Source organism: Lontra canadensis, unplaced genomic scaffold, assembly GCF_010015895.1.
Source record: "Lontra canadensis isolate GAN:19392208 unplaced genomic scaffold, GSC_riverotter_1.0 scaffold201, whole genome shotgun sequence".
Classification (NCBI taxonomy): Eukaryota; Metazoa; Chordata; class Mammalia; order Carnivora; family Mustelidae; genus Lontra; species Lontra canadensis.
Window position 1 is genome coordinate 685,004 of NW_022631195.1, and position 24,856 is coordinate 709,859.

The 24,856-nt window shown below is 66.7% G+C and overlaps 3 protein-coding genes across 7 annotated transcripts in view; 2 read left to right on the top strand and 1 right to left on the bottom strand.

Moving 5' to 3' along the window:
• The window catches only part of SPATC1 (spermatogenesis and centriole associated 1), a 9,830-nt gene extending 2,936 nt beyond the window's left edge, over nt 1–6,894 (top strand). Inside the window, exons 3-5 of the mRNA XM_032848335.1 lie at nt 11–227; nt 358–497; nt 6,537–6,894. Coding sequence (XP_032704226.1) covers nt 11–227; nt 358–497; nt 6,537–6,866 — 687 coding nt within the window. The 3' untranslated portion in view covers nt 6,867–6,894. The remainder of the gene's footprint in view (nt 1–10; nt 228–357; nt 498–6,536) is intronic.
• Nucleotides 6,895–8,860: 1,966 nt separating this feature from the next.
• On the top strand, nt 8,861–11,314 carry LOC116861580 (sphingomyelin phosphodiesterase 5-like). Of its 3 annotated transcripts, XM_032848276.1 has the most exons (7): nt 8,862–9,949; nt 10,031–10,103; nt 10,338–10,478; nt 10,663–10,752; nt 10,839–10,902; nt 10,986–11,121; nt 11,194–11,314. In XM_032848276.1, exons 1-7 carry the CDS (start codon nt 9,122–9,124, stop codon nt 11,284–11,286), a joined length of 1,425 nt encoding a protein of 474 aa, XP_032704167.1. In that variant the 5' UTR covers nt 8,862–9,121; the 3' UTR covers nt 11,287–11,314. The 3 variants fall into 3 exon arrangements, with proteins under 3 accessions (XP_032704168.1, XP_032704167.1, XP_032704166.1); XM_032848275.1 differs by having other exon boundaries at nt 10,986–11,314; XM_032848277.1 differs by lacking the exon at nt 10,663–10,752 and having other exon boundaries at nt 8,861–9,949; nt 10,986–11,314.
• A 25-nt stretch (nt 11,315–11,339) lies between these two features.
• On the bottom strand, nt 11,340–24,650 carry OPLAH (5-oxoprolinase, ATP-hydrolysing). 3 transcript variants are annotated; one of them, XM_032848271.1, is made up of 27 exons: nt 24,347–24,650; nt 20,468–20,691; nt 20,202–20,393; nt 19,610–19,709; nt 19,409–19,532; nt 19,137–19,332; nt 18,882–19,047; nt 18,666–18,804; nt 18,520–18,587; nt 18,118–18,383; nt 17,854–17,966; nt 17,598–17,768; nt 17,257–17,394; nt 17,023–17,161; nt 16,559–16,671; nt 16,168–16,319; nt 15,450–15,610; nt 15,270–15,371; nt 15,021–15,195; nt 13,267–13,451; nt 13,015–13,161; nt 12,800–12,934; nt 12,515–12,664; nt 12,276–12,433; nt 12,035–12,195; nt 11,813–11,910; nt 11,340–11,562 (listed from the first exon to the last, which is right to left on the bottom strand). In XM_032848271.1, exons 1-27 carry the CDS (start codon nt 24,588–24,590, stop codon nt 11,404–11,406), a joined length of 4,176 nt encoding a protein of 1,391 aa, XP_032704162.1. In that variant the 5' UTR covers nt 24,591–24,650; the 3' UTR covers nt 11,340–11,403. The 3 variants fall into 3 exon arrangements, with proteins under 3 accessions (XP_032704162.1, XP_032704164.1, XP_032704163.1); XM_032848273.1 differs by lacking the exon at nt 24,347–24,650 and adding an exon at nt 21,197–21,249 and having other exon boundaries at nt 20,468–20,695; XM_032848272.1 differs by lacking the exon at nt 24,347–24,650 and adding an exon at nt 20,899–20,974.
• Between the last annotated feature and the right edge of the window lie 206 nt (nt 24,651–24,856).

The window sequence follows — 24,856 nt, forward strand, 5'->3', positions numbered from 1 at the left end:
CCCCCCCCAGTCTCCCACCCGGGCACACCACCCTCCCACCCAGCCCTTGCCCACCCCCCACTCCCCTCCACGAAACCCCCACTCCCCGCCCCGAACTTCGTCCTCCCCGGCTACAGTCAACGATGCCCGGGGTCCACGTGGCATGGAGACATCTCGGAAAAGCATCCTAGAGCTGGAACGGAAGACGGCCCATCGAAAGGCCAGCAAGTTCCCTGACAGCCCCCGAGGTCAGTGACACAAGTTCAACATGAGGGGGGTGGTCTCCCCTGATGCCTGGTGCCCTGTAGACCTCCCTGGCACTAGCCTGGGCTGCTGACCATGGCCACTGACCAGTCCTTCTCCCCTTGCTGTCCCCAGAGTCAAAGCAGCTAGCCTGGGAGAGGCTGGTGGGGGAGATTGCCTTCCAGCTGGACCGCAGGATCCTGTCCAGTATCTTCCCGGAGCGTGTACGGCTCTACGGCTTCACGGTCTCCAACATTCCAGAGAAGATCATCCAGGTATGTGGCTCCCACCTCCCACTCAGAGGACCTGCCCCCTCACCTGTCGGGGATGGGGTGTATGCTGGCCTTGGAGGAGGTGCTGGGGGGCCCTAGACTCCAACCCGGGCAAGACATCAGAATCCCAGGCCTCCCTGGAATGGAGGAAGCCTGGCATTCAGTCCGAGTGGCTGAGGGTGTCCAGGGCATCTGGTGTCAGGAGCCTGTGGCCCTGGCCTTGTGGCCTCCCCAGAGGATAGGGCAGAGGACGGTCCTGACCATGGCTGGGACAGCCCTCTCCTCCTTCGCATCTGTGATGGCCTCCAGATGGCCAGCCCTCATTCCGAGGGGCCCTCCCCAGACTAGCAGAACTGACGCTTTCCCCACCCCATTGGTAGCCTCAAGGGCCACTATGGTGGCACAGGGGAGGCAGGTCCCATAACCTGTGAGCATCTGGTGGCCTCATGGCCAGGGGCCTCAGGCCAGGCTCATTCCAGTATATTCTTAGCATGCCGTTCTCTGAGGCTGCTTCCGTGGAGGGACATGGAGCACAACACTTCCCAAAGATGCTTGGGCACGTCTGCCTTGCCACCCCGTGTGGGAAACTCTCCAAGGCAGTGGGACAGGAAGCAGTCATGGGATGCGGGCTGTGCTTGGCTGGATGCCCAGAAGTGCGTCCCAGAAGGACGGAGAGTGTGCCCCTCCCCTGCTAACACACCAGCTCTGGGTGGGACTCCGTGCCTCAGATGGGGGAGGAGGGCCATTCCGGCTTTCTTTGGAAAACAGCCCTCTGTGCTCCCGGCTGCCGTCTCTCCAGCCTCTTTATCTCTAGACTACTGACCTGGTGTGTAGCCCGTGGGAACAGCGGCCGGCCAGCGGCTGGTGTGTGATCCCGCGAAAGCGGCTGGCTGCGAGGGGGCCTGTTTGTATTCAGGTTTGAGCTTGCCTCTTCCTTGACTCAGCATGTCCTGGGGTTGGGTTTTTCGTTTTCACATGGTCAGAACTATCTCCTTCCCTCGGCAATGACCAGGGCTGCCGGGGGCCACCCACTTGGCGCCCAGGCTCCTGAGAGCGGCCCCACCGGAGCCCTCCTGCAAAGAGGCTGTGGGGGCCAGGCAAACGCCGCCTGGCTCACCCTCCGTAGAGCCCACAGCAGGCTGAAGGTGTCTGGTTCCACCTGAGGAGCCTAGAGATCCTTCCTGCTCTCAAGGCCACCCATCCCGCCTGCTTGGCTGGCCCACTGCGGGCTCCTACCAGCACCCAATTCCACTTTGCCCGGATTTCTGTTTCCCTTCCTCCGAACATCTTGTGTTTCTGCACGTTGGACCTGGTGTTGGTTGTTGCTAGAATCCCTCGATTCTATCCAGACCCACGAAACCTGCTGTCCCGGCAACCTGCTGTCCCACTAAACCCGAGCTCCAGTCCCGGCTCGCCAGCTTTGTGGATACTGTGTAGTTGGCTGCCAACAAGCTCTAACAGAGCCTCATCACTGAACGGGGACTTGTGGCCTATTTCCACTGACCCTGGCAATCTGCTTTAAGGTTCAGTGGCCTATGCCATCTTTTAAGCTCGACTAAAAGTTGTTCCAATGCCCAGACCTGTCACCTCTTCTACCCAGCTGCAAAGGCCTTCTGCTGGGGGCGTGTGTTCTCAGCCTTCCTTTTGGGTCCCAGTCCTAGCAGACCAGGAGCCCAGCCGCACCCATGTGAGGGTACCTCGTGGCACATACCCCCCACCCAGGGCCCGGGGCCCCTGGTGCTCTCTGGGGCCCCACTCGCTGGCCTGCCCACAGTGGTTTTGGTTTTTGCGCAATGGTTTGTTTCCAGGTGCCAAACCCTTGGTCTGGTTCTCACGGCCTGTGTATCATCTTGGCCCTTCCGTGTACACAGTCATATCGTACACTACTTAAAGGAAGCGGCGGATGGGACAACCTCATCATGCTTCCGACTCGGTAGGAACACACGCTTCGTGTCTGGGTGATGTGTGCTGTGCGTCCAGACTTGTCGCCTTCTCAAGTCCCAGGTCTTGGTTGCAGGCAACAGAAGCCACACGAGCTGATGTAACCAGGGGCTCTGCTGTCAGTGTTTAGGTGAGGACCCGAAACTGGGCACAGACGTTGGTACGGGGTCCCAGCCGCCGCCTTTCCCCAAACCTGAGCGCGCCTCGCCCCCGGGCCTCCGCTTCACCAGTGGCCCCGCCCCGGGGGCAGAAGCACAAGCGCTTTGGGAAAGAGGCTCCGGAGCGAAGCCCGACGACCCCCTCAGCACCTGCCGCGTCACGTGGGGAAGTTCTCCCTCGTCCCCATTTACGGAGAGCTCCGGGCGGGCTCTCCGACCCATGAAGAAATGCTGATTTTTTTTTCTTTCTAAGAATGTACTTTCTCTTTCATTGAAAAGATCGCATGAGTTTTCCCTCCCTGTTCCCGCATCTCGAGGTGCGAGGACGGCATCCCGGTGGTGAAGCGCACTTCCCCGGTGGTTTTACGCCCCGGAACGGCGTTCGCGGCGGCTCAGGACTTGGAGGACACGCCCGGGCGCTGCGACGCAAACGCAGCGAATTCTCCACCAGACCCTGCGGTCCAAGCCCGGGCAGCTCGCGGGTCGGGGCTCCCGGACTCGGCCGGGGGCGGGGCCCGCAGCCGCAGACTCACCCCATTGGCTCGAGTGTAATGACGTCAGGCCTGGCTGCCGGAGCGCGGTCCCCCCCACCCCGCGCTTCCCCCACCAAGGGGAAGGGACAGTCCGGCCCCTTTGCCCCGTCTGGTCTTGCTGGCCGTCCCCCCTGAGCCTTAGGAGTCCGTCGGTCCGTCCGTGCGTCGCGGGCTGTGCGTGGCCTGCGCGTCTCGGCTGAGCGCTCACGCTGTCCTACTTCACGTCTCTCGCTGGTAAATACCCTTGAGGCGGGGAAGCGCCCTCCAGTCCGGCAGATACGCCCGTTTTCCACCAGCGGAGCGTCGGGAGCCAAAGCCGGGCGGATCCTGGCGGAGGGAGAGGGCGCGGAGGTTTGCGCGTGGCCGCGGAGATGCGGGACCCCCACTCCGCAGCGCCCCGGGGCGTCGCCCCCCCCCCGCCCGCTTCCCGCGGCCTCGCCCCAGGTGGGCGGCTGTGCAGGTGCACGTAGTTGGCCAGCTGCGGCGCTGCCCTCTCCAGCCCCGGCGTCCGTCGGTGCGCGTCTCCCGTCGCCATCTTCTCCATCATCCGACGGCCCTTCCGCGGTCTCCGTAGTGCGGGTGTCTGAGCGCTTGCCCTCTGCTCGGAGGACGACGGCTGAACCACACGGCTCCGTTACACTTGCTGCCACCTCCCTGTCCCTGAGCACGTGGCCAGTGTCGGAATGGAGGACTGGGTGGTGCGCCCCGGGGCTCCGTCTCTCCAAGGTGCGTGCGTGTTTGGTCACACCTGTTCCCTCCTCCACAGCTGATCCAACGCCAGGTCCCCCGCTGATCCTCCTCTAAGGATGTTTCCCATGGACACATCTGCACCTACACTTACCTACCCCCGGGCCAACCTGCGGCCACCTTCCTGCCCCACAGCTGCCCTTCGCCCTCTATGGGGCATTCAGTGCCTGCCAAGTTCATGCCAAACAGACATGAACAGTCTCTGCCCTTGGGGAGCTCACCCGCGCCTGGGAGGCCTTTGATAAGTAACAAAAGACATAGTTATGCTAGAGGTTGGGGGGGTGATACACGCTGTGAGAGTGTGAGAGCGAGGGACTGGGTTGGCCTTGCTGTGTGTCCCCCCACCCCTGCACTCCCCACCTGTAATCTGGCTCCTACATCCTGGGAGAGCCCCTCCCTCCTCTATTCCTTTGAAACACAATTCTGTTCAACGTGAGAGCCCACTGATGTGTCCTGTGGAACTGGGGGCCCCTTGCAGTGGGGCAGACCAGCCGGATGCTGTGCTCATCACCCCCAGAGACATTTCCTTTCTTCTTCAAAATAGATGCCAGGCAGTCTGGTTTCCTTCATGTCACAGCGGGGAAACTGAGGCTCAGCCCCAGTACGGTGACAGCAGCAGCCACTGAAACTGGCTCTCCCGCGTGGGCCCCTTGCTCTGTGCCCTGCCTCCTGGCACCTTCCATGCCGTGCACACTGTTCCTTGTCCCGGAGGTTCCTTTGCTCTGGTTGTCCTCATCCTTCAGGCACCAGCCCTGCCATCCCCTCCTCCGCAGAACGTCCCTCCCCAGGCTCCCCATGGCAGCCTCCTGCTCTGCCTTTTCATCACCATAAACCCAGAGGGCTTTGCTCGGACGGGAATCCCATCACCAGCGACAGTGCCCCACACAGGGGACGGCTGAAAATATCTGTGGGATGGATGGACAGAACCCTCACCCTCTCTTGCAGCTTCTGTCCATCCCCTTATACGGTCAGCATGATCTTTTAGAACCACAATGCCAATGGACCAGAAATCTCTGACCCGTTAGGACAGAACCTTCCGCCACACTCTGCTCAGCCCTGCCGGCTTCTCAGTGCCCGGAAGGTGTGGCAGGGACCCATGCCCACGGCTCCCTGGCTTCCGTGGGGCGCCTTCCTGCTCTTCTCACTCACTCCCCTCGCCTGTCCCCCCACTGTCAAGGGGCCAACTCTTTGGGGCAGCTCTGGCCTTGTCTCTCAGTGTGAACGCACCCACACTCCTCTCCCCTGTCCCGCACTCTGGCGGGGTGGGTGCAGTGGGCCCCCTGCAGACTTCCGCTCCTGTCTGGAGCTCCAAGCCCCCAGTGCAGCACCCAGCGGGAGCTCAGCCGCAGCCCCAGGATGACTAGAGGATGGTCCTGACATCCCCAGGGGGCCGAGGCTTAAAGCTGTGCACCCCCCGCCCCCCCGGGGCATTCAGCATGAAGATTCACGTGCTCGCGCAGTTTGGCCGAGCTCTTGCCGTCACCGACACGGGCCACGGGAACAGGCAAAGGGAGGGAGAAGGCTTAGCGGCCAAGAGGAGCCTCGAGTCGAGGAGGCAGGCTGGTTCTGGTGCTAAGTGTGCGCCCAAAGTCCTGAGCACAGGGCTCCGGGTGCGTCTGTGAGAGGCCAGGGGTCGCTTCAGCTGAGTGCTCTGTTCACATGACCGGAGGGGAGGGCAGAGGAGTTTCCTGGAGGGGGTGAGGACCCAGCTCGCGCTCTGGACCCAGCCTGGCGTGCATCCAGGGAAAGGCTGGAAGGGGATGAGCAGATGGGGCAGCGGCAAGTGTGGGGGGCTCAGGCAGGGAGAGACCCCCTCCAGCTACTTCAGACCTGTCATTCCAGGGGTCTGGGCACGGCCATGCCTGTGATAGCTACATCATTTGCAAGACTCGGTGCAAATGAAAACAGTGCTCCTTGTTCAAAAATTATAAAGAACTTCAAGATGGCCACAGCAGAGCACTGGCTGGGTGTGGGTCCTCCTGAGCTGGGGCCCTGAGTCAGTGTGCACCTCACGTGCCCAAGAGGCAATGGCGGGAGTGGAGAGGAGGCGCTGACTTCCCGCTTCCTGGTGAGCTGCTGCAGGACGCAGTCACTGCCTGGTTGGGGGGCACAGGCAATGAAGAAGTGGGCGGGGACCCCCCTTGCTGCCAGTGCCCAGGAGGGGTCGCCAGAGGAGCAGCAGGCCCCCTGGTGCTGAGACGGAGGGTGGGTTCAGGGCCTGGGGCGGTCAGTTCAGCATGAGGGGAGGACAGGGCCTCACTGAAGGAGGGGTACGGGTGCTGGGTGCTGGGGAGGCAGCACGGGGCGACAGAGAAGGGACCTGGAGAGGCTGGGGAGGTCTCAGGGCAGGAAGCCAGCAGGGTGCCTGGGAAAGGCCCCCAGGGGTGTGGGCCAGCCAGGACCCCTCCTCTTTCCTACACTTCCAGGCTCCCAGCCTGAGCTCTCTGTGGGCCACTCATAGCCTCAGCTCCATCAGAGTCTGGGGAACTCTCCCCTGCAGCTCAACCCACTGGGTTCCCCCTAACCCTAGACCCTCCAGAGCCTCTCCCCGGGACCTCCAGGCCCCCTTCCCCCAGCAGCCCCTGCACCCACAGCCACATCTGCCCCTCTCCTGCCCTGTGCCTGCTCGGGGCAGAGGGACCTGATGGCCGCTGTCCCTTCAGGCCTCCTTGAACCCCAGCGACCACAAGCTGGATGAGGAGCTGTGCCAGACCCTCACACAGCGGTACGTGAGCATCATGAACCGGCTCCAGAGCCTGGGCTACAACGGGCGGGTGCACCCGGCGCTGACGGAGCAGCTGGTGAATGCCTACGGCATCCTGCGCGAAAGGCCGGAGTTGGCGGCCTCAGAGGGCGGCTCCTACAGCATGGACTTCCTGCAGCGCGTGCTGGTGGAGACCGTGCACCCCAGCATGCTCAGCGACGCGCTGCTGCTGCTCTCCTGCCTCAGCCAGCTGGCGCACGACGACGGCAAGCCCATGTTCATCTGGTGACACTGGCCCACGCCCACCCAGGTTCACCATGCCCTGCACCCTAGTGCAAAGCCATTAAAGCTTCCCACAGACGCTAGAACTCGGGGGCTGCCGCTCCTCGGGGGTGGCTGGCCAGCACCTCACTCCCCAGCACCCCTTCGATCCTGCCTGCTCTGGGGCTCCATGCCCACCCCGGGGCAGCTGTTTGACTAAGGGGGGACATGTTCAAAGGTCCCAAGGCTTCCCTCACCTGGCAGTGGGGGGGGAGACTTGGAGCAGGAAGCGCTGGGCCAGTAGCACTGTGCTACGCGGGGGACTGAAGCCTGGTGCAGAGTCAAAGGCAGAAGCGGGGAGGAGACAGGACGTGGGTGTGGGAATCCTTCCCTCTGCACTAGGCTGGAGGAAGGGGAGTGGGAGAGGCGGCAAGGAGGGCTTTGGACCTTCCTTGAGGGCAAGAGAGTGTTAGATGGCGGGGAGGGAACCAGGAGAAAGTAGCCCCACCCAAACCTGAGCCACAGGTCAGCCCAGGGAGGTGTGGCCAGTTCCGCGTGGGCCCAGGGGGATGAGGCTGGCTCCACAGGGCTCGTGGGGGTGGGGCTGAGCAGGAGAGGGCAGCGTGGAGAGGGCTGCAGGGTGGAGCACGGGCAGAATGGGAAAGGGGGGGCAGGGGGGCTGTAAGATGCGACAGCTGTGGACAGATGGGGAAGGGCCTGTGGGCAGTGCCGGAGACCAAGGAGTGCAGGCAGGCTGCTGGTCCGTGCCAGGGTGTGTGAGTGAGATGAGGCAGCGGGGCGGGGGGGGGCAGCCTGCAGAGTGGCCTCTGGCCCAGAAGAGGAACAGGAGAGGACCGGCCTGAGGAAGGGGAGGGCCTGGGCTGTGAAGGGAGGATGAGGGTGGGCTGAAGCGGTGGGAATGCGGACCCCAGCAGAGGTGACTCCTGCGGCATCCGTGTGTGCCAGCCAGAGGACTCCAAGGGGCCAAGGGACTCCTATCAGCCCCCAGCGAGGAATGTAGGAAGGAGAGGGTCGTGGAGTGCACCCAGGAGCCCCCTGCCTCTCTGCCCTCCCCACTCCCAGGCCTGCCACTTCAGGGGATCCAACCAGACCCGCAGGACAGGCAGGGAAGGACTCTGCATATAGGGATGTGGAGATCTATAGATAGAAATCACTCTGTCTGCTGAGAAGGCCCAGCATGGACACACACCAGTAACGGGGGGAACACAGCCAGCACCAGATTTTGGTTTCTAAAGGGAATCAGGTTTTCCTGGAGAACTGGGAGTAGGGGAGGCAGGAAGCCCTGCTCCTCGCCACCTGTAGGCTTAATGGCAGCCCTGACTCAAACTATAGGGCAATTTAGGAGCAAACCGGGGAGATGAGGGGTGTGGTTCACAGCTCAGATCAGAAAGTGGGGCCCAGGCAGCCGCTGAAGGAGCGCGAGGCAGCAGGTCCCGGGAGCCAACGGAGCAGGTGCGAGGGGGCTCTCCGGATGGGAGCTGGTTTCCCTGTGGCTCACGTGCCGGGGGGGGGGGGGGGGGGGGGGCAAGCAGCGGCACAAAGCCCAACCAACGGTCCCTTACCCCGAGATTGGAAGCTCCTTGGGGTAGGTCACAGAGCCGTCACCGCGGCGGACAGGCCTCTGGGGGAAGCTCTTGGGACGCTCAGCGGGAGCCTCGGAGTCCGTCCCCCCTCTGGGGGTGGGTCTTTGAACTCAGCTGCTGGACGCTGCAACAGAGGCTGACGGGTGGGGGTGAGGCGGACCCTGCAGTCTGGGCGGCCGGAGGGCCCTTGCAATTCCGCGCCGACTTGCCGGGAGAAGGGAGGGAGCTGGACGCAGCACGCCCCGCGCTCCCTTCGCCAGCCCGCCTGCGCGGGCGACGACCGCTCTCCGCTTGGTGCAGGCTGCTCCCCAGGCCCGGTTCCCGAGCGGCAGGTCTGGGGGTTCTCCCGGCGGCCTTCAGGGGAGGGCGGGGCCGGGCGAGCAGGATCGGAGGCGTGGCTGCAAAACCAGGGTCTCTTTCGCTTTCCCTTTTGTTCTCTCCAACGGCCGCCGACACTCCGCGCCGGTGAGAAGCGCGCGGCTTCCCGGGCGCTCCGGTTTCCGGCCGCGCCCGCACCGCCCGGGAGCACAGCATCTTCCCGGCTCCGCGCACCCGCTGCGCCACGTAGCCTTGACCCGCGACTCCCCTGCAGCTCCCGCGGACGCACCAACGAATCGATTCGCACGCTGGAGGCGACGGAGTCGCGGGGGCGTCCCGAGGCCAAGAAGCCCCGCGCGCCATGCAGTCCCCTCCCGACTGGCCCCCAACGCCCGGCGCCCTGCGGCCCTCTCCCTTCCCGCACCCTGCCCTGCACGCCCTGCACCGCCTGGCCCGAGCCCTGCTCTTTCCGGCTTACTGGGCTCTGGACCAGCTGCTGGGCTGCGGGGCGCCGCTGGCGCGCGCGAACCGTCGCCGCGCGCTGAGAGCGGCCGCGGGCGCCGTGGGGGCGCTGCTGCTGCTGCTCCTGGCCGGCCTGCCCCTCGCCCTGCCCGGCCTGCTGCTCTGGCTGCCCCTGCAGGCTTGGCGCCGCCCCTTCTGCTACCGGCCCCCTCCGGAGTGCTGGGCGCCGCCGGCGCCCTGGCGCCCCCCCGCTGAGCCCGCGCGCTGCTTCGGCTTCCTCAGCGCGAACCTGTGCCTGCTGCCCGACGGCCTAGCGCGCTTCAACAACTTGCGGCACAGCCAGCGGCGCGCCGAGGCCATGGGCGCGGTGCTGCTCGCCGGCCTGCGGCCCTCGCGCTATGGCACTACGGGCTGCAGTCCGCCAGGGCCGGGGACGCCGGGTGGGACGCTGATAGCCGCGGTGCCGGCGGGGCTGGACTTCGTGTGCCTGCAGGAGGTGTTCGACCTGCGCGCGGCGCACCGCCTTGTCGGCCGCCTAGCGCCCTATCTGGGCCCGGTGCTGTACGACGTGGGCTCCTTCGGCCTGCAGCCCGGACCGCACCTCAAGCTGCTCGGCAGTGGGCTGCTGCTGGCCTCGCGTTATCCGCTGCTGCGCGCCGCCTTCCGATCCTTCCCCCACGCACGGCGCGAGGACGCGCTGGCCTCCAAAGGACTGCTTTCCGCACAGGTATAAGCCCACCGGCCGCGGGGAGAGGGCTGGGCGTGGGGTCAAACCGGCGACGTTGCTGGGCGGTCCACGGTGTTGCAGGCGCAGGTGGGCATCCTGGACGGGCGCCGCATCGTGGGCTTCCTGCACTGCACGCACTTGCATGCGCCGAGTGGTGAGCCCTGCGAACGGGAGGGTCAGCACGTGGGCCGGCGGTCTCCCCTCTCTCATCCTGGCGGCGGCGGGTCCCAGCCCTCGTCTGCGTCTCCGCTCCCCCCACCGTTTGTCCACGGCCTGGAGCACCGCGAGCCGGGTGGTGGAGCGCCGTGGTGGGCTCCCAGGTCTGGGCCGGGCGGAGGCCGGGGTGGGGTGAGCGTCCGGACTCAGCCTTCCTCCCCGACCCCCGCAGGGGACGCGCCCTTGCGCTGCAAACAGCTGACGCTTCTGCTGGACTGGATCCAACAGTTTGAAGCCCAGAGCCGCCAGGGGAGCGATGCCGTGGCCTTCAGCGTGCTTCTGGGTGACCTAAACTTCGACAACTGTTCTTTAGGTGAGGGGGAAGCCGCAGAGGGGCGGGGCCACCGCCTGGCCCCGCCCACCGAGCGCGGGCCGGGGCCACCGCCCGGCCCCGCCCACCGAGCGCGGGCCGGGGCCACCGCCTGGCCCCGCCCACCGAGCGCGGGCCGGGGCCACCGCCTGGCCCCGCCCACCGAGCGCGGGCCTCTCCCCCGCAGACCACGCAAAGGAGCAGGAGCACGAGCTCTTCAGCCACTTCCGGGACCCCTGCCGGCTGGGCACTCGCCGGGAGCAGCCCTGGGCCCTGGGTACGGCGCCCGGGCGGGGAGCGGTCCTAGGGAGGGCTCTGGGGCCTCGGCGCCCCCCGATGACCGCCCTCCCCGCCCTGCCCCAGGCACGATGCTGAACACCTCCACCCTGCGCCACTCGGTGGCCTGCTCCTCAGAGATGCTGCGGAGGTGAGTGCACACCTGGGGGTCCGGCACCGCCCAGCACGGAGGGGAGCCTGGCCCCTGGCCGTGGTGACACCGCCCGTCCTCAGGGCCCTGGAGCAGGAGGAGGGGCGCCACCGCTACCTGGCAGGCCCTCCGGGCGAGGGCCCCCGGACTAAGCCTTGGCGGGGCCGGCGCGTGGACTATGTCATGTACCGGGGAGTGGCCGGAGGCCCGCTGAGCCCAGTAAGTGGCAGAATTCAGGGCGCTGGGGCGGCCGGCGCTGGGGCGACCCCTCAGCCTGACTCCTGCCCCCAGGAGGTGGAGCACGTGACCTTCAGCACCGCCCTGGCGGGGCTCACTGACCACCTGGCCGTGGGACTTCGGCTCCGTGTGTCTGCGCCCTCCTGACGCACGCACGCAGGCGCCAACCCGGGTGGAAAGACGGACACGGACGCAGAGCGTGAGCCTGGCCAGTTGCCGCAGGGACGGGGCGCCTTAAGAGCTGTTTATTGTGGGGGCCGTCCGTCACACTGCCTCCTGGGCCCTGCGGTACTCGTAGACGCTGCCGCGCTCGGGGAAGGCTGGGGGCTGCTGGGGCGACCCCCGCGGCGGCGGCGGCGGTGGGGCGGGGTCATCCGGGTCCCCGTAGCCCCCACCGCCCGGTGTGTGCAGGCAGAACACGTCCTGTGGAACAGGGGGGCAGGCTCAGCACGGGCATGCCCTCCCCGCCAGGCTGCCTCCCGCTGCGGCCCCAGCCACCCCCCCTCCCTCCACGGCCGCCCGCCTGGACCACGGAGGCCCGGCGCGCGCCCTCTGCCCTTCAGGAACCAAATTAAATTCAGTTTCCGGGCATCTTTGCAACTCTGCTCACTCTGCGGAAGGCGGATCAATGGGGGGCTAGCGGGAGAGAGAAAGGATGGGGCGCAGTCCTTACCCCGGGGTACACGGGCACCGACGTCTTCCCCCCCAGATTCATGGTCCGGCCGTCCTTGCGGATCAGCAGGTTTAGGCCACGCGCACCGGGCTCGCCGCCTGCGGGAAGAGGCAGGGTGAGGGCAATCCAGGAGGCCAGGAGGGGAGGGACAGAGGAGGTTGGTGGGGAGACAGGAGGACACCCGGCCGCAGGGGCCCGGGGGCAGGGGCTCGGGCCGCTCACCGTGGAGACCGTAGGGCCGGAAGGCGCGGCGCTCGGTCAGCACGGACAGCAGCGCCTCCTCGCGAAAGAGCAGCTCGCGGATGACGCCATCGCCGCCCCGGAAGCGGCCGCGACCCCCAGACCCCAGCCTCAGCTCGAAGCGGCGCACGATGACTGGGTACCTGCGGGGGGCGGGGACTCAGTGCGGCCGGCCGCTGCCCGCCCCACCCACCCCCGCCCCGCCCACGCCGCCGCTGCGCACCTGCTCTCCAGAATCTCGGGGTCGGTGATGCGCGTGTTGGTCATGTGGCTGTGCACGCCGCTGCGCCCGTGCCAGCCGGGGCCCGCGCCCGCGCCGCCGGCCACCGTCTCGTAGTAGCCCATGTGGGCATTCCCCAGGGTCACATTGTTCATGCAGCCCTGGCAGGGGCAGGTGGCATTTGCACTGGGCTAGAGGGGCACCCCCCCACATGCCCGAGCGCGTCCACCCACCCGCCGTACCTGCGAGGCGGCACAGGCCCCGAAGGCCCCCAGGATGACGTCCACCACGCGCTGGGACGTGAGCACGTTGCCGCCCACCACGGCCGCTTCGGGGGACGGGTCCAGGATGGAGCCTCTAGGAATCACCACACGCACCGGCGCCAGGCAGCCCTGCGGGGAGGGGCCAGCTCTCAGGGCGCTCGGGGTATATCCCCGCGCCTACCCCCAGCACCCCGGGATCAGCCCTCTGTGGGGCCGCCCGCGCCCCCAGGACGGTTCAGGGCGACACCACACGCGCACGCGCACCTGGTTGAGCGGGATGTCGCGGCCCACCAGACAGCGCAGACAGTAGATGAGCGCCGACAGCGTGATGGCCCGCGGGGCATTGAGGTTGCCGAACACCTCTGGCCCGGTGCCGCTGAAGTCGAACACTGCGCTTCCCTGCTCGCGGGGAAGGGATGGGGTCAGCCGCAGCGTGGCTGCTGCGCCTCCCAAACCCTCCTCCCGCCGGGGCGCCTAACCTGACTCAGGTTGATCTGCACGCGCAGGCGGATGGGGGAGCCGTCGTCCATGTGGTCCTCTGCCGACACCTCCAGGGGCAGGCCCCGGGCCTGCCGGGAGGTTCCGAAGGCCCGCAGCATGTCCCGAACAGCCAGCTCTGCGTTTGCCTGGCAGACAGAATGTTCTGTGGGCAGCCATGCCGCCTTCCAGGGGGTGCGGGCGCCCCCACCTCCCCACCAAGCTGCTCCCCTGCCCCTGCGCGCTGGGCCCACCTGAATATGGCTCATGTAGGCCTGCACCACGTCCAGCCCGTACTGCCCAATGAGCTCCCCCACCAGCTGGATGCCTTTCTGGTTGGCTGCCACCTGTGCTCGCAGGTCCGACAGGTTGTCGTGCAGGTTCCGAGTTCCGCTGCAGCCGGGAATCTTGCCTGGAGCCCGCAGGGCCTCAGTCACCGCTGGACAGAGGAGGTCACCACTGAGACCCCTGAGCCCCCGGGGGCTCCCCGGTGTCCCGCTCCACACCGGCTTCACCTCTGCTGGGCACTGTGCGGGGCACCCCATGTTGGCCCTTCACGGGCTCTCCCCCATCCTCCTCCCATCTGCTCAACCTTCTCCTTCCCACACTCCAGCCCCCCAGGGTACCCCAGACGAGGACAGGCAGCTTTGCCTGTGACCTCATAGGAGCTGGAGGCTCTGGGGGCTGGAATGGGCTCCTCCCTCAGCAAACCCTGCCTCCACCTTTAATTCTCTCTGCCCCAGCTCTCCGCCACATGCCACACCCCTCCACTACCTGCCACACCCCCTGCCCTTTCTGGCCTTCCCTCCCCTCTTCCGTGACCCTCCTCCAATCACACTGCCCCATGGGGTGCGGCTCTCTCAACCACTGTGAAGGGGGCTCTCTGTGCCTTGTGTCCACCCAAACAAATCTGGGAGCCCCAGAGACTGAGGGACAGCCTCTCTCCCTAGTCTGGGATACAGTACTCCCTTGGGCCCTGGCCACTGTGTCCTATGTCATGCGCCTGCCCATGTCCCTCCCATGATTCCTGCCCCTTGCCCTCTGCTCCCCCCACCCCAACCGAGAGGGCGGCCAGGCCTGGGTCACTCTGTGTGTGACAGCGGCCTGCAGCTCTGTTGCTCCACCCTCCACCCTGCCCACACCATGTGCCCTCACTCTGGGATGCCCCCCTAGGCTCCCAGGCCCCTGCCGCCTCCACCAGCTGTGTTTGCCACTGCTCCTGTGTCCTGGGCCACACTGCAAACCCTGCCCGACTTCCATGCAGCTGCCCTGTGCCCACCTGTTGTCGGAGCCTCCCTCCAACCCCTAGTTGTCCAAACTTGACTCCTCACCCCGTCCACCAATCCCACCCAATGCCAACCTTGATCTCGGAGACAGTTGTCCCTACCGTGATGCCTGCTGCCCAGCTCGAGGGTCAGCATCACCCAGGGCAACCGTGGCTGCCCCCAACTACCCTCAGCTTGGCCTGGGGGCCACCCTCCAATGCCCATCCACTCGGCACACAGGCTGGGGGCTCTCATGGTGTGTAGGCAGACCAGTGCAGGCCCACTGAAGCCCTTCACAGCCACCCCTCCACCCAGTGTCTCAGACCCAAGCCCAGGAAAGTTCTCTAAGAGCTGGCAGTCCCTGTCCTCACCACTCTCTGCAGCCCCCAGACCCAGTGCAAACGCAGCACAGACTAACCACCATGGGCCACTGCCTACCTTGCAACAGGTTTCTCTCCCACCTTTGGCCGGTCCCATGGGTGTCCTGGCCAGCTCCCCACCCCCAACATCACTGAGGCCTTCCTGGGCCCAGGCAGAATGTGCCTCAGAGCCTCTGGTCATCTCTGAGAGACGGTCTGCAACCACTGTGGGGTCGTGACCTGCCCCCCCAGGCTCAAGGCAGGCCTGGGCCGCTAGGCAGTGTCCCAGTGTCCCCCTTGGCCTGGCTGTAAGGAGCAGCCCCGTGTCCGGCTCACCTACTCCTGCCCTGCCCTCGCCATCACCCCAACCCCACCCCAACTCACCCTCCTCCTGGAAAACGCCCCCCTGGACGAGCTTGAAAGACAGAAAGACAGCGCCCTCCTGCTGCAGTGTGGTGGAGTGGGGCGGCATGGAGCCCGGCGTGATGCCCCCGATGTCCGCGTGATGCCCACGACTAGCCACGTAGAACACGGGCCGAGTCTGACCTGGCCAGAACACCTGTCGGCACAGAGTGAGCGTTAGCCGCTCGGCCAGCCTCACCCCCAGGGCTGCCCCAGCCGAGGAGGCCTCACCGGCGTGATGACGGTCAGGTCTGGCAGGTGGCTGCCCCCGGCGCTGGGGTGGTTGCTCAGTAGCACGTCGCCAGGGTGGAGGTCAGCTCCCAGCTGCTGGATCTGAGGCCAGGAGACAGCCCCGGGTTGGAAGGGGCGGGGGTTGGGGGGGCAGGGAAAGCAGGAGGGGACCCGCCAAACCTGGAACTGCACGGTCTCCTGCATGGCACCCAGGTGCACGGGGATGTGGGGGGCGTTGGACACCAGCCCCCCATCCGGCCCGAAGAGGGCACAGGAGAAGTCCAGGCGCTCCTTGATGTTGGTGGAAATGGCTGTTCGCTGCAGGATGCGGCCCATCTGCTCTGGTGGCACAGAGTGACAGGCACTCAATGACCCCACCCCCCAGCGCAGCCGGCCGATGCACACAACAGGAAGACATGGGACCTGCCGCCTTCCAGGGGCCCCCAGGGTGACAGTGGCTCATGTGCGCCCAAGAGGCCACAGCCGGGCCACCATGCCCGTGTGAGGGCCATCCCCTTCCTCTCCATCCCTGCCTGGAGCCTCACCAAGAACCTGAGACCCCACCCGTCCCCCGTCCAGCGTGCCCAGCACAGTAAGAAGCCAGTGCCAAGGCACAGGATTGAGGGCCTCGAGCAGCCCCAGCCCGATCCCGCAAGGACAGGTTCACTGGGCTGAGCCCACCTCCTGTCCATGGACCCCATGGCTGTCGGTGCGACTTAGGTACTCACACTGCCCAAGGCCTGCCGGTGCCAGGGGGCTGACCATCCCAGCGCCTGGGCCACATCACCCACCTTTCCCTGGGTCACACCCACCTCTCTCCACACACCCCTGAGGGCCATACCGCCTGCACCCCCTCTGCCCCAGACACACTCTCCCACAGATGGGGGCAGCCACTGACCAGCAATGCTCATGAAGCGGTGTGAGAAGATGGACAGGTGGATGGGGTCAAGCTGGGCCCCCATTGTGCTTGGGGCCTCAGCCCCCACAGAGATGCGGATGTCCCCCGTCTCGGTCACCTCTGCCTGACAGCCCGGTTCCACCAGGATAGTGCTGAGGGCAGGGGCACAAGAGGCTGGAGCTGCCACACCAGAGCAGAGCCCCCTTCCCAAGTAGACTCCACACATCCCCAGGCTAGGGCCGCGCCCACCCTAATGGGACCCTAGAGTCCCCCATAGTCTGTAGTCTTGGGCCCGAGAACCCTCCACCAGGACCCCGAGCTCCCCCGGGCCCTAGCAGCTGTGCCCCAGTCCTCACGGCCACGGCCCCACCCTCGCCGGCCATCAGCCCACCTGTTGCTGTCAATGATGAGGCAGGGCCCCTGAAGCTTGTGCCCGAAGCCCAGCTCTCCCAGCAGGTACACGGGGGTTTCCTGGTACCCCCCCTCAAAGTAGCACTGGGTCATCTGAGGAAGGGGGGGCTGAGTGCGCTTCCGGGGTCCGGCTCCCTGCTGGGTCTCCCCGCCCGCCCACGCCCATCCCCACGTCCCTGTGGGTGTGGGTGTGGGTGTGGGTGTGGGTGGGCGGGTGGGGGGCTCAGTGCATTTCTGGGGTCCGGCTCCCTGCTGGGTCTCCCCGCCCGCCCACGCCCGTCCCCACGTCCCTGTGGGTGTGGGTGTGGGTGTGGGTGTGGGTGGGCGGGTGGGGGGCTCAGTGCATTTCTGGGGTCCGGCTCCCTCCTGGGTCTCCCCGCCCGCCCACGCCCGTCCCCACGTCCCTGTGGGTGTGGGAGGGTGGGCAGACGCAGAGCCACCCACCTTGTCCACCCGGGGAGGCCCAATCTGAGCTTTGGCCACGTCCTCAAGGCGAAGGCCACTGCGGCCTGTGCCCCTCACGCGCACGTTGTCCACCACCACGGGCCGCTCGGGGATGACGAATCCAAACTCCCTCATGTACCTGCATGTCCCCCAGCCCCAAGGGAACTCTCAGAGCGGGACAGCCAGGCTGGCGGGCCCCCCACCAGTGCCCCCCGGGGACACGCGGTTGCCTACCTCTCCACAAAGGCGGCCCCAAAGTCTCCAGCCCGGGGCGAGTGGGCTGTGGCCGGGTGCTGGTGGGCAGACACCATCAGGGCGCAGTCGGTGCCCTGGTAGCGCAGGTGCAGGAAGCTCTCGGTGCTGATCTGGGACCTGGCGCAGGGGCCAGAGGGGCGCTCACACAGGGCCACCCGACGGGACTCCTGTCCTGCCTCCCCCAGCCCTCCTTGACCACCACCCTCATGGGCCCCAGCACCATCTGGGAAATCAGGTGGTCAATCCACCTGGGGGGCGGGGCACTGGGAGGAGGGCCTTGGCCTGGCCCAGTGCCCCCAAGCCCGCCCCTCGCTCCCCACCTGGGAAAGCCCTGGGCCCGCAGAGCGTCCACGCACTGCTCCTCCAGGTGGCTCAGCCTCTGGTCCAGCTGCATAAAGGTCTCAGGCGCATAAGGCAAGGAGCACGGCTCCTGGGCCTCGTGCACCACGTCCGCCAGGGCCAGTCCCAGCGCCGACAGCAACCCGCTGTGCCTGTGGGATGGGGACCTCGGCAATGGGGGACACCTCCTGAAGCCAGCGCCCCAGCCTAGAACATGGGTGCCACTCCCACACGTACCTGTGAATGTGCACAGTGTCCATGCCCAGGGCCCGGGCAATGGCACAAGCGTGCTGCCCACCAGCTCCCCCAAAGCAGGCCAGAACATGGGCCGAGGGGTCGTGGCCTCGTGCCTGGGAAACCAGAAGGGGGTCGGTGGCAGACCCTAACCCTGTCTGGCCGCCCAGCCCTCCCCCCGCTTGCATTGCCTGAGTGGGAGTCATGGGAGTGGGGTGCAGGGATGGAGGGCAGGGCAGGCGAAAGCAAGGGCAAAGGCAGACATACCTGCGTGAGTGCACGGATCGGCCGACACATGGCCTCGTTGGCCACACGCACGAACCCCATGGCCACCTCCTCCAGGCTCAGGGGAGAGGCCGGGCAAGGCCCGTTGGTCAGGAAGCTGTTGACCTCAGTAGCCACAGCCTCCAAGGCCTTTCGGGAGGCCTCAGGGGACAGTGGCTGGTCCTCTCCAGGCCCAAAAATGCAGGGGAAGGAGGCAGGCAGTAGGCGACCCAGAACCAGATTGGCATCCGTCACTGTCACGGGCCCCCCTGGGAGGTGTGCAAGGGGTGGGGGTTGGGGGGTGGAGACAGGGCCCAGGACTGGGCAGCGGGGGCCGGGCTGAAGGATTGGGGCGGGCCTGGGCGGCAGGGGCAGGGCCCTGGGCGGGCAGACAGCAGCTCCTACCTTTTCGGTAACAGGCGGGGCCGGGATGGGCTCCTGCAGACTCAGGCCCCACCACAAAGAGGCCAGACCTGGGACAGGGTGGGCTGCACTCAGAGGTGCCCTGGGAGGCAGGGCTAGGGGGCCCCAGCCCAGGGGCAGGAGCTGACCTGAAAAAGAGGCGGGAGCCCCCACCAGCCGCCACTGTGTTGATGTCCAGCTGGGGGGCCTGGAGGGTGACACCAGCTGTGCTGGCCTCAAAGACATGCTCGAACTCTCCAGCGTAGCGGCTCACATCAGTGGACGTGCCTGTTCGGGGGAGGGACAAGAGGAGTGACTCACAGACACAGACGCCCCGCACTGCCCGCCCCCCGCAGCCTTCCTACCTCCCATGTCAAAGCCAATGACAGGCTGGCCGCCGTCCACCCGGTAGGTGGTGGTCGAGTAGCCAACCACGCCCCCTGCGGGGCCGGACAGCACAGCGCGGGAGCCGCTGAAGGAATCCGTGGGCGCCAGGCCGCCGTCGGAGCGCATGAACAGAACCCGCACGTCCTGGGGCGAGCAGGTGGCCAGTGAGGGGGGCTGGGCCGGCTCAGGCTGGGGGTGGCTGGGAGGAGGTGGGGCGGGGGCGAGGGGCTCACCTTGAGCTGGCCCTGGAAGCCGCGGCGGAAACTCTGTATGTAGCGCTGGATGGTGGGTGTCAGGTAGGCATCGGCGCAGGCCGTGTGCCCCCGCGGCACGATGCGCACCATGGGCATGGCCTCCGAGGACAGGGACACGTGCGTGAAACCCAGCTCCTGGGCCAGCACGCCCACCTGCTGCTCGTGCTGGGCCCACCTGCGACAGGAGCCAGCAGTCCTCAGCCTCCGCCCACACCTCCTGCCCACCCCAGCCCCCCGAAGCCCGCGCTCACGTGTAGGAGTGCATGAGCACCACGGCCAGGCTGCGGATGCCTCGGGCCAGGAGCCCCTCCAGCTTCCCGCGCAGACCCCCGAGGTCCACGGGCTGCTGCACCTCCAGCAGGTCCCCTGTGCGGCCTGCCAGGAAGCCCATTACCACCCCGTTGGAGGCCCCGGGAGGCGACCCCACACCCCGAGCCGGGAGGCCCCCGCACCTTTGACAGGTGTCCCCGCGCCGGGCTCCCCGCGGTACAGCACCACGCGCTCCTCCACCTCCAGCACCTCCTCGTACAGCACCTCAGGCATGGGCACGGCCTGGGGGCAGGCAGAGGCTCAGAGGATGCCCAGGCCTGAGGGTCCTTGCTGGGGCCCTGCGTGGGTGGGGCAGTGCAGGCCAGGGGATGTGTCCCAACAGGCCCATCAACAGGCCCAGGAGACATGGTCAGACAGGGCGGCCCCAGCAAGGCCAACTGCCCACCCCAACAGGGGCAGCTCCCTCCACGAACCCTGCAGGGGAGGGTCGGGAGGGCAGGCTCCTACCCCTCACCCTGAACAGTCTGTCTTGGGTCGCTCCACACCCGGAGTCCAGGACAGGGCGTGGTGGCAGACAGGAGCAGCACTATCTGTGAGCACTCCGAGGGCTTGGGGGACACAGTGCCTGCCACGAGTGCTGGAACCTCCCCTCTGCCTATCAGCTGGTGGCCTTGGGCCAGCACTGACCAAGGACATCCCTCCGGAAGGGACCATGGCATCCCCGAGAAACATGAGCTTCTGGGCCCAGCCACCAGCTGGAGTGGGTGAGCTCACCAGATCAAAGAGGTCCTCTCGGGCCTGGGTGCCGACGTGCAGCAGGTCTCGGAAGCCACGTGTGACCAGCAGGGCCACCCGCTCCCCACGCCGCTCCAGCAAGGCGTTGGTGGCCACTGTGGTGCCCATGCGGATGCTGGCAATGCGACTGGTGTCCAGTGGCCGGTCCCGGGGCAGCGGCATGCCCCCCTCCTGGGAACCCCATGGTCAGTGTCAGGCCTCTGGTCCCCAGGTCCCACCCCACGCCCCCTTCCTGCCCTGGCCACCTGCTCCAGGATGCGGCGGATGCCCTCAGTCGGTGCGTCTACATAGTTGGCGGGGTCTTCTGAGAGCAGCTTCAAGACCCTCACGTGCCCCCCGGGGCACTGGGCAAAGACATCTGTGAAGGTGCCTCCGCGGTCGATGGCGAAGTGGAAACGCCCCTCGGGGCTGCCCATGATGATGGGGCTGGGGTCCAGCAGCGACTCTTCAGCCGGTAGTCCGGGGAGAACTGGACGAAGACCGCCCATCAGGCCACAGGCCCCAGGGGCATCAGCGGGCTGGCAGCCTTGGGTAGAAATGGGATGGGGAGAGGACCGGGCAGGCGGGGCGGGTGGGGGGGCGGGTTCCAGGTCCCGAAGGAGCCCTGGGCAGAGCGGGAGCTGCAGACCCAGCTCAGAGCGCAGGGTGGGTCCGGCGCCCTAGTGGCCCGCATTACCCGGCTCCCAGCGCGCCCGGAGCAGGTCTTTCGGAGGGGGACGCGCCACGGAAGCCCACGGGCCAGGGGTTCTGGGCTCTTTGGCCACGAAGAGGCAAGGGGGCCGGGGACGGGCGGGGGAAGCCCCACTCGCAGCCGCGCGACCTTCGGGCCCAGGCCCTGGGGGACGCGGGGCGGGGCCTGCGCAGACGGCGGGGCGAGCCCGGGCGGGGCCGGGAGGCGCGGAGCCGCGGGGGTCGCGCGGCCGGGGCGGGGCGGCGAGGAGAAGGGCCCGAGCGCGCGGGTGCGGGGCCCACCTCGGGTCGGCTCCGAGCGGCCGGCGGTCTGCGTCCCCGCGCTCCCGCCCCGCCCCGTCCCCAGCCCGGAAGCGGAGCCCGCCCCCCGCACGACCGGTCCGGGCGCGCACGGCCCTCCCGGTTGCGTAAGTAAGGCTCGGCTCGCCGGGAACCGCCTCCCTCCTCCGCCCGGAGCCACCCGGGGGCACGGGAGGGCGCGGGGCCGAGCGGGGCCAGGCGCGGCGCGGTGCTGGCGCCTCCCCGGCCTCCGGGCACCTCGGTTCCGCCGGCCCTCAGGCCCCAAGCCGGCCCAGAGGTCGCCGAGCCTGGGAGCCCCGGGGCAGGGAGAGCAGAACGCCCGGCAAAGAAATGCCAGCCCGGACGAGCTCGAGCTGCGCGCTGGCACGAGGCGGTTCCGCCGCGGGAATGGGGCCAGGGCGCCGGGGGAGGGAGCGGGGGTGGGGGGGGGCGCGCCCTGCAGAACCCCTTGCTCCCCGCGTGCTTGCAGGTGCCGCGGGCAAGGGCCCCCCCACAAGCTATCAACACCCCTGCTGCCCGTCCAAGGCCAACCCCGCCGCTGCGGAGGCTGGGAGCAGCAGGACCCTCACAACAGAAGGGCTGATGTCCCCAGAAGCTGCGCTGGGTGCCCTGACGAAGGCAGACGGTTCTCCCACCCTGGCTGTTCCCCAAGGGCAGAGAGGTGCCCAAGCTTGGAGTGGGCTCAGACTGTGCAGGGCCTGGAGCAGGCCTTTCCCACTCCCTAGAGGGAACAATGTGTGTGTGTGGGGGGGTCCCAGGCAGAGGGGACAGCGGGTGGAGGGGGCTTCACCTCATGTGCCAGGCCAGGTAGCCAAGCCAGCAGGGCCCCCCACCCCCAACACGCTCCCCTGTCCCCTAGGAAACTTGCGGGCCCTGCTTGGTCCCTGCAGGTGGGAGGGAGGTGGGCCGGGTGGGGACCACAGGCTTTGGGGTGCACCCCAGGCTGCAGCAGGGAGCTCCCATCTGCCTGCAGGCCTTTGGCAGCCTCAGCATCCCCTTCCATGTGGTGGGGGAGGAAGAGGAGACATGGTTTTGAAAGAACTGGACCAAGAAAGATACATGAGATTCAGTGACTCAGAGCAGTGCCCAGGTCTGCTCACACCTTCTGACGGTGGCCCATGGCCTCCTCCACCAGCCCAGGCTCCAGAGGGTGTCTCCTCACATCCAGCCCTGCTTGGGCCAAGCGTGGAGGACTTGAGCTGCCCAGCCCACAGGGTTGGCCCTGGAATCAGGCACATGGGACCCCAAGGATGGGCTGTGACCATGTCCAGATGACAGTGTTCCCGCATCCCCAGTGGCAGGTGCCAGCCATGGGAACGCCCCCAGACCTCTACCACACCGATGCTTAGCACCTCCCCCATCCCTCTCGCCCAGCTGGGGCCCCCGATAATCAGTACAGCCACAACGCAGGAGCTCTACCTCCGCTTGCTCTGAGCAAACCACAAGGTGGTGGTCAGCAGCCCCCTTTCAGTCAGAACACCCACCTGCGGCCCCCACCATGTCTCCTTCGTTCCCCCACAGCAGCTGCCCGGCTAACAGCCCATGCACTCGTCCACATGACTGGGTGATCATCCCACCGAATACCCCACACGGCCTCTCCGTCTGGGCCCTCAACTGAGAATCCAACCAGAGACTTCCACGACCCGCACCCACCACCGCCTGGGGATGGGCACTCGGCCAAGCCTTCTCAGTACCGCCCAGCCACGCCCCCCTCTCACGCACCGTCTTCCCCTTGTGGCTGGTGATCGTCATTGTCAGCGCACACCTGCTTAAGTCCCCACTCCCCACGCCCTTCCAGCAGCACCCAGCGGCTCCGTCCCCAGGCTGTGCCTCCCTGGCGGGGTCCACCTTCTGCCCCACTCATGTCCTGGCTCTCTTGACCTCACCTCCACTGAGATCATATCTGGCAAGACCAAAGAAGGTCCCCCAGCCGTCCCAGTGCCTGGTCCCTCCCTGACCACCCCGTGCGTCCACCCATCCCCCAGCTGTGTGTGTGGGAAGCACCTTCCGTGATGGGCTCCTGACTTGCTCCCCGACTTCCTCCGGCCAGCCTCCTTCACCATACCTTCTTGATGCGAGTGTTCCGAGAAGGACCCCTCTGCTATGCCCTGAATTGTGTCCCCCCAAAATGCGTATGTTGGAGCCTACCCCACACCGTGTTGGGGTTTGGAGGCGGGATCTATGCGAGGTGATTAAGTCATGAGAGTGGGGCCCCAGGGTGGGATTAGTGTCCCTGTAAGAAGAGACGGCTTGCTCTCTCCAGAAGGTGCGGACGTGCTAGACAGTGGCCAGCTCTAAGCCAACCGCAGAGCCCCACGGAGAGCCCCGCCAGCACCCTGAGCTCGGACTCCCAGGCTGCAGGACTGTGGGAAGCAGACTGTTGCAGTGATCCTGCCTGCAGCGTTTGGACAGAGCAGCCCAGAGTGTAAGTCCCGGCTCCGATCACACTGTCTCCCCCTTTGTCGCCTCGGGTCCCTCAGCAGCAGGGATGGAACCCGGTGCCAGGACTGGCATCCCCCCCCCGTATCTCCCTGTGGATCTGCACAGCCAGAGGCTTCCCTGCAGCATGGTGCCTCTCCCCATGAGACTGGGGTCCCCGAGCCTGCCCGCACCAGGGACAGTGCCCTACTTGCAGGGCTGAGGCTAAACCCTGGGAGCTGCCCTCACTCACCTCCTCACCCACCACACCCAGCCTTCAGGCCCCTGACCTAGCCAAGCCTGTCACTTCTCACCAGGAGAACGACCCTCACCCACCCCATCTCATCAGGCCAGGAGCCCCAGAGGCCCAGATCCTGCCGTCAGGTTCCTTCTGACCTGCAGGGCCTTCCTGGTCCTCGTTTGCCCTCCCCTTCACCAGCGCTGGCTCAGCGCCATGCCTCAACACACCCAGCTTGCTGCCACCTCAGGGCCTTTGCATAGACTAACCCTCAGCTCCACCCCAGCCTTGTGGCTTAGGTCCAGCCCTGCTCCAACACCACTTTCTCGCAGCTGCACTTCCTTCATATCGCCAACCCCCCGCCAGCACCTTCCACTCCCGACAGGCCACTGCCCTTGGAAGCAGGGCTTTCCCCCACTTTCCAGGCTCTTGGCACAAGTTGACGGAGTGAAGCTCCACGGGCCCTGGTGCTTCTCACCTCTTTCGGCATCCTTGAACTTGATGGTTCTCCTGCGGGACGGCCGGGGGCTGGTGGCCACCTCAGCTAGGATCCCTGAGCCGCAGAAGCCCAGGCTGCTGCCCCGGTTCCGAAGCACCAGCTTCAGCTCCTGGTTCTCCTGGATGAGCTGCACCAGCCGTCGTAGCTCCTCGTTCTCCCGCGCCAGCCGCTGGATCTCCTGCCGCAGGCCCTCGTAGCTGCTCAGGAGGGACATGCCCGGCATCAGGGGCGGCAGCTGCCAGCAGCTGGCGGGCTGGCTGGGGACAGTGGACCAGACCCCGTCATTGTGAGGTCAGTGGCCTCCCTGCCCCCGTGCCTCTGCCGCATTCCAGGGCCTTGAGTGGAGCACACCTGACCGCTGACCTCTGACCTCTGGCCCCTGACGGCCCAATGACTTGGGCCTGGAGTCCCTCTAGGAAGCCCATTCTGCAGGGGAAAAGCTGCTTTTTTTCTTTAATTTAATTTAGATTCAGTTAACATATAGTGTGT

Excerpts from the sequence above, each read along its gene's own strand:
- LOC116861580 (XM_032848275.1), top strand. The coding sequence starts at position 9,122 with ATGCAGTCCCCTCCCGACTGGCCCCCAACGCCCGGCGCCCTGCGGCCC. Across the intron at positions 10,104-10,337 it reads GCACTTGCATGCGCCGAGTG|GGGACGCGCCCTTGCGCTGC; the intron begins GTGAGCCCTGCG and ends CGACCCCCGCAG. Across the intron at positions 10,903-10,985 it reads TCCTCAGAGATGCTGCGGAG|GGCCCTGGAGCAGGAGGAGG; the intron begins GTGAGTGCACAC and ends GCCCGTCCTCAG.
- OPLAH (XM_032848271.1), bottom strand. The coding sequence starts at position 24,590 with ATGCCGGGCATGTCCCTCCTGAGCAGCTACGAGGGCCTGCGGCAGGAG. Across the intron at positions 12,665-12,799 it reads GCGACATCCCGCTCAACCAG|GGCTGCCTGGCGCCGGTGCG; the intron begins GTGCGCGTGCGC and ends CCCTCCCCGCAG. Across the intron at positions 12,196-12,275 it reads CCCGAGATTCTGGAGAGCAG|GTACCCAGTCATCGTGCGCC; the intron begins GTGCGCAGCGGC and ends CGCCCCCCGCAG.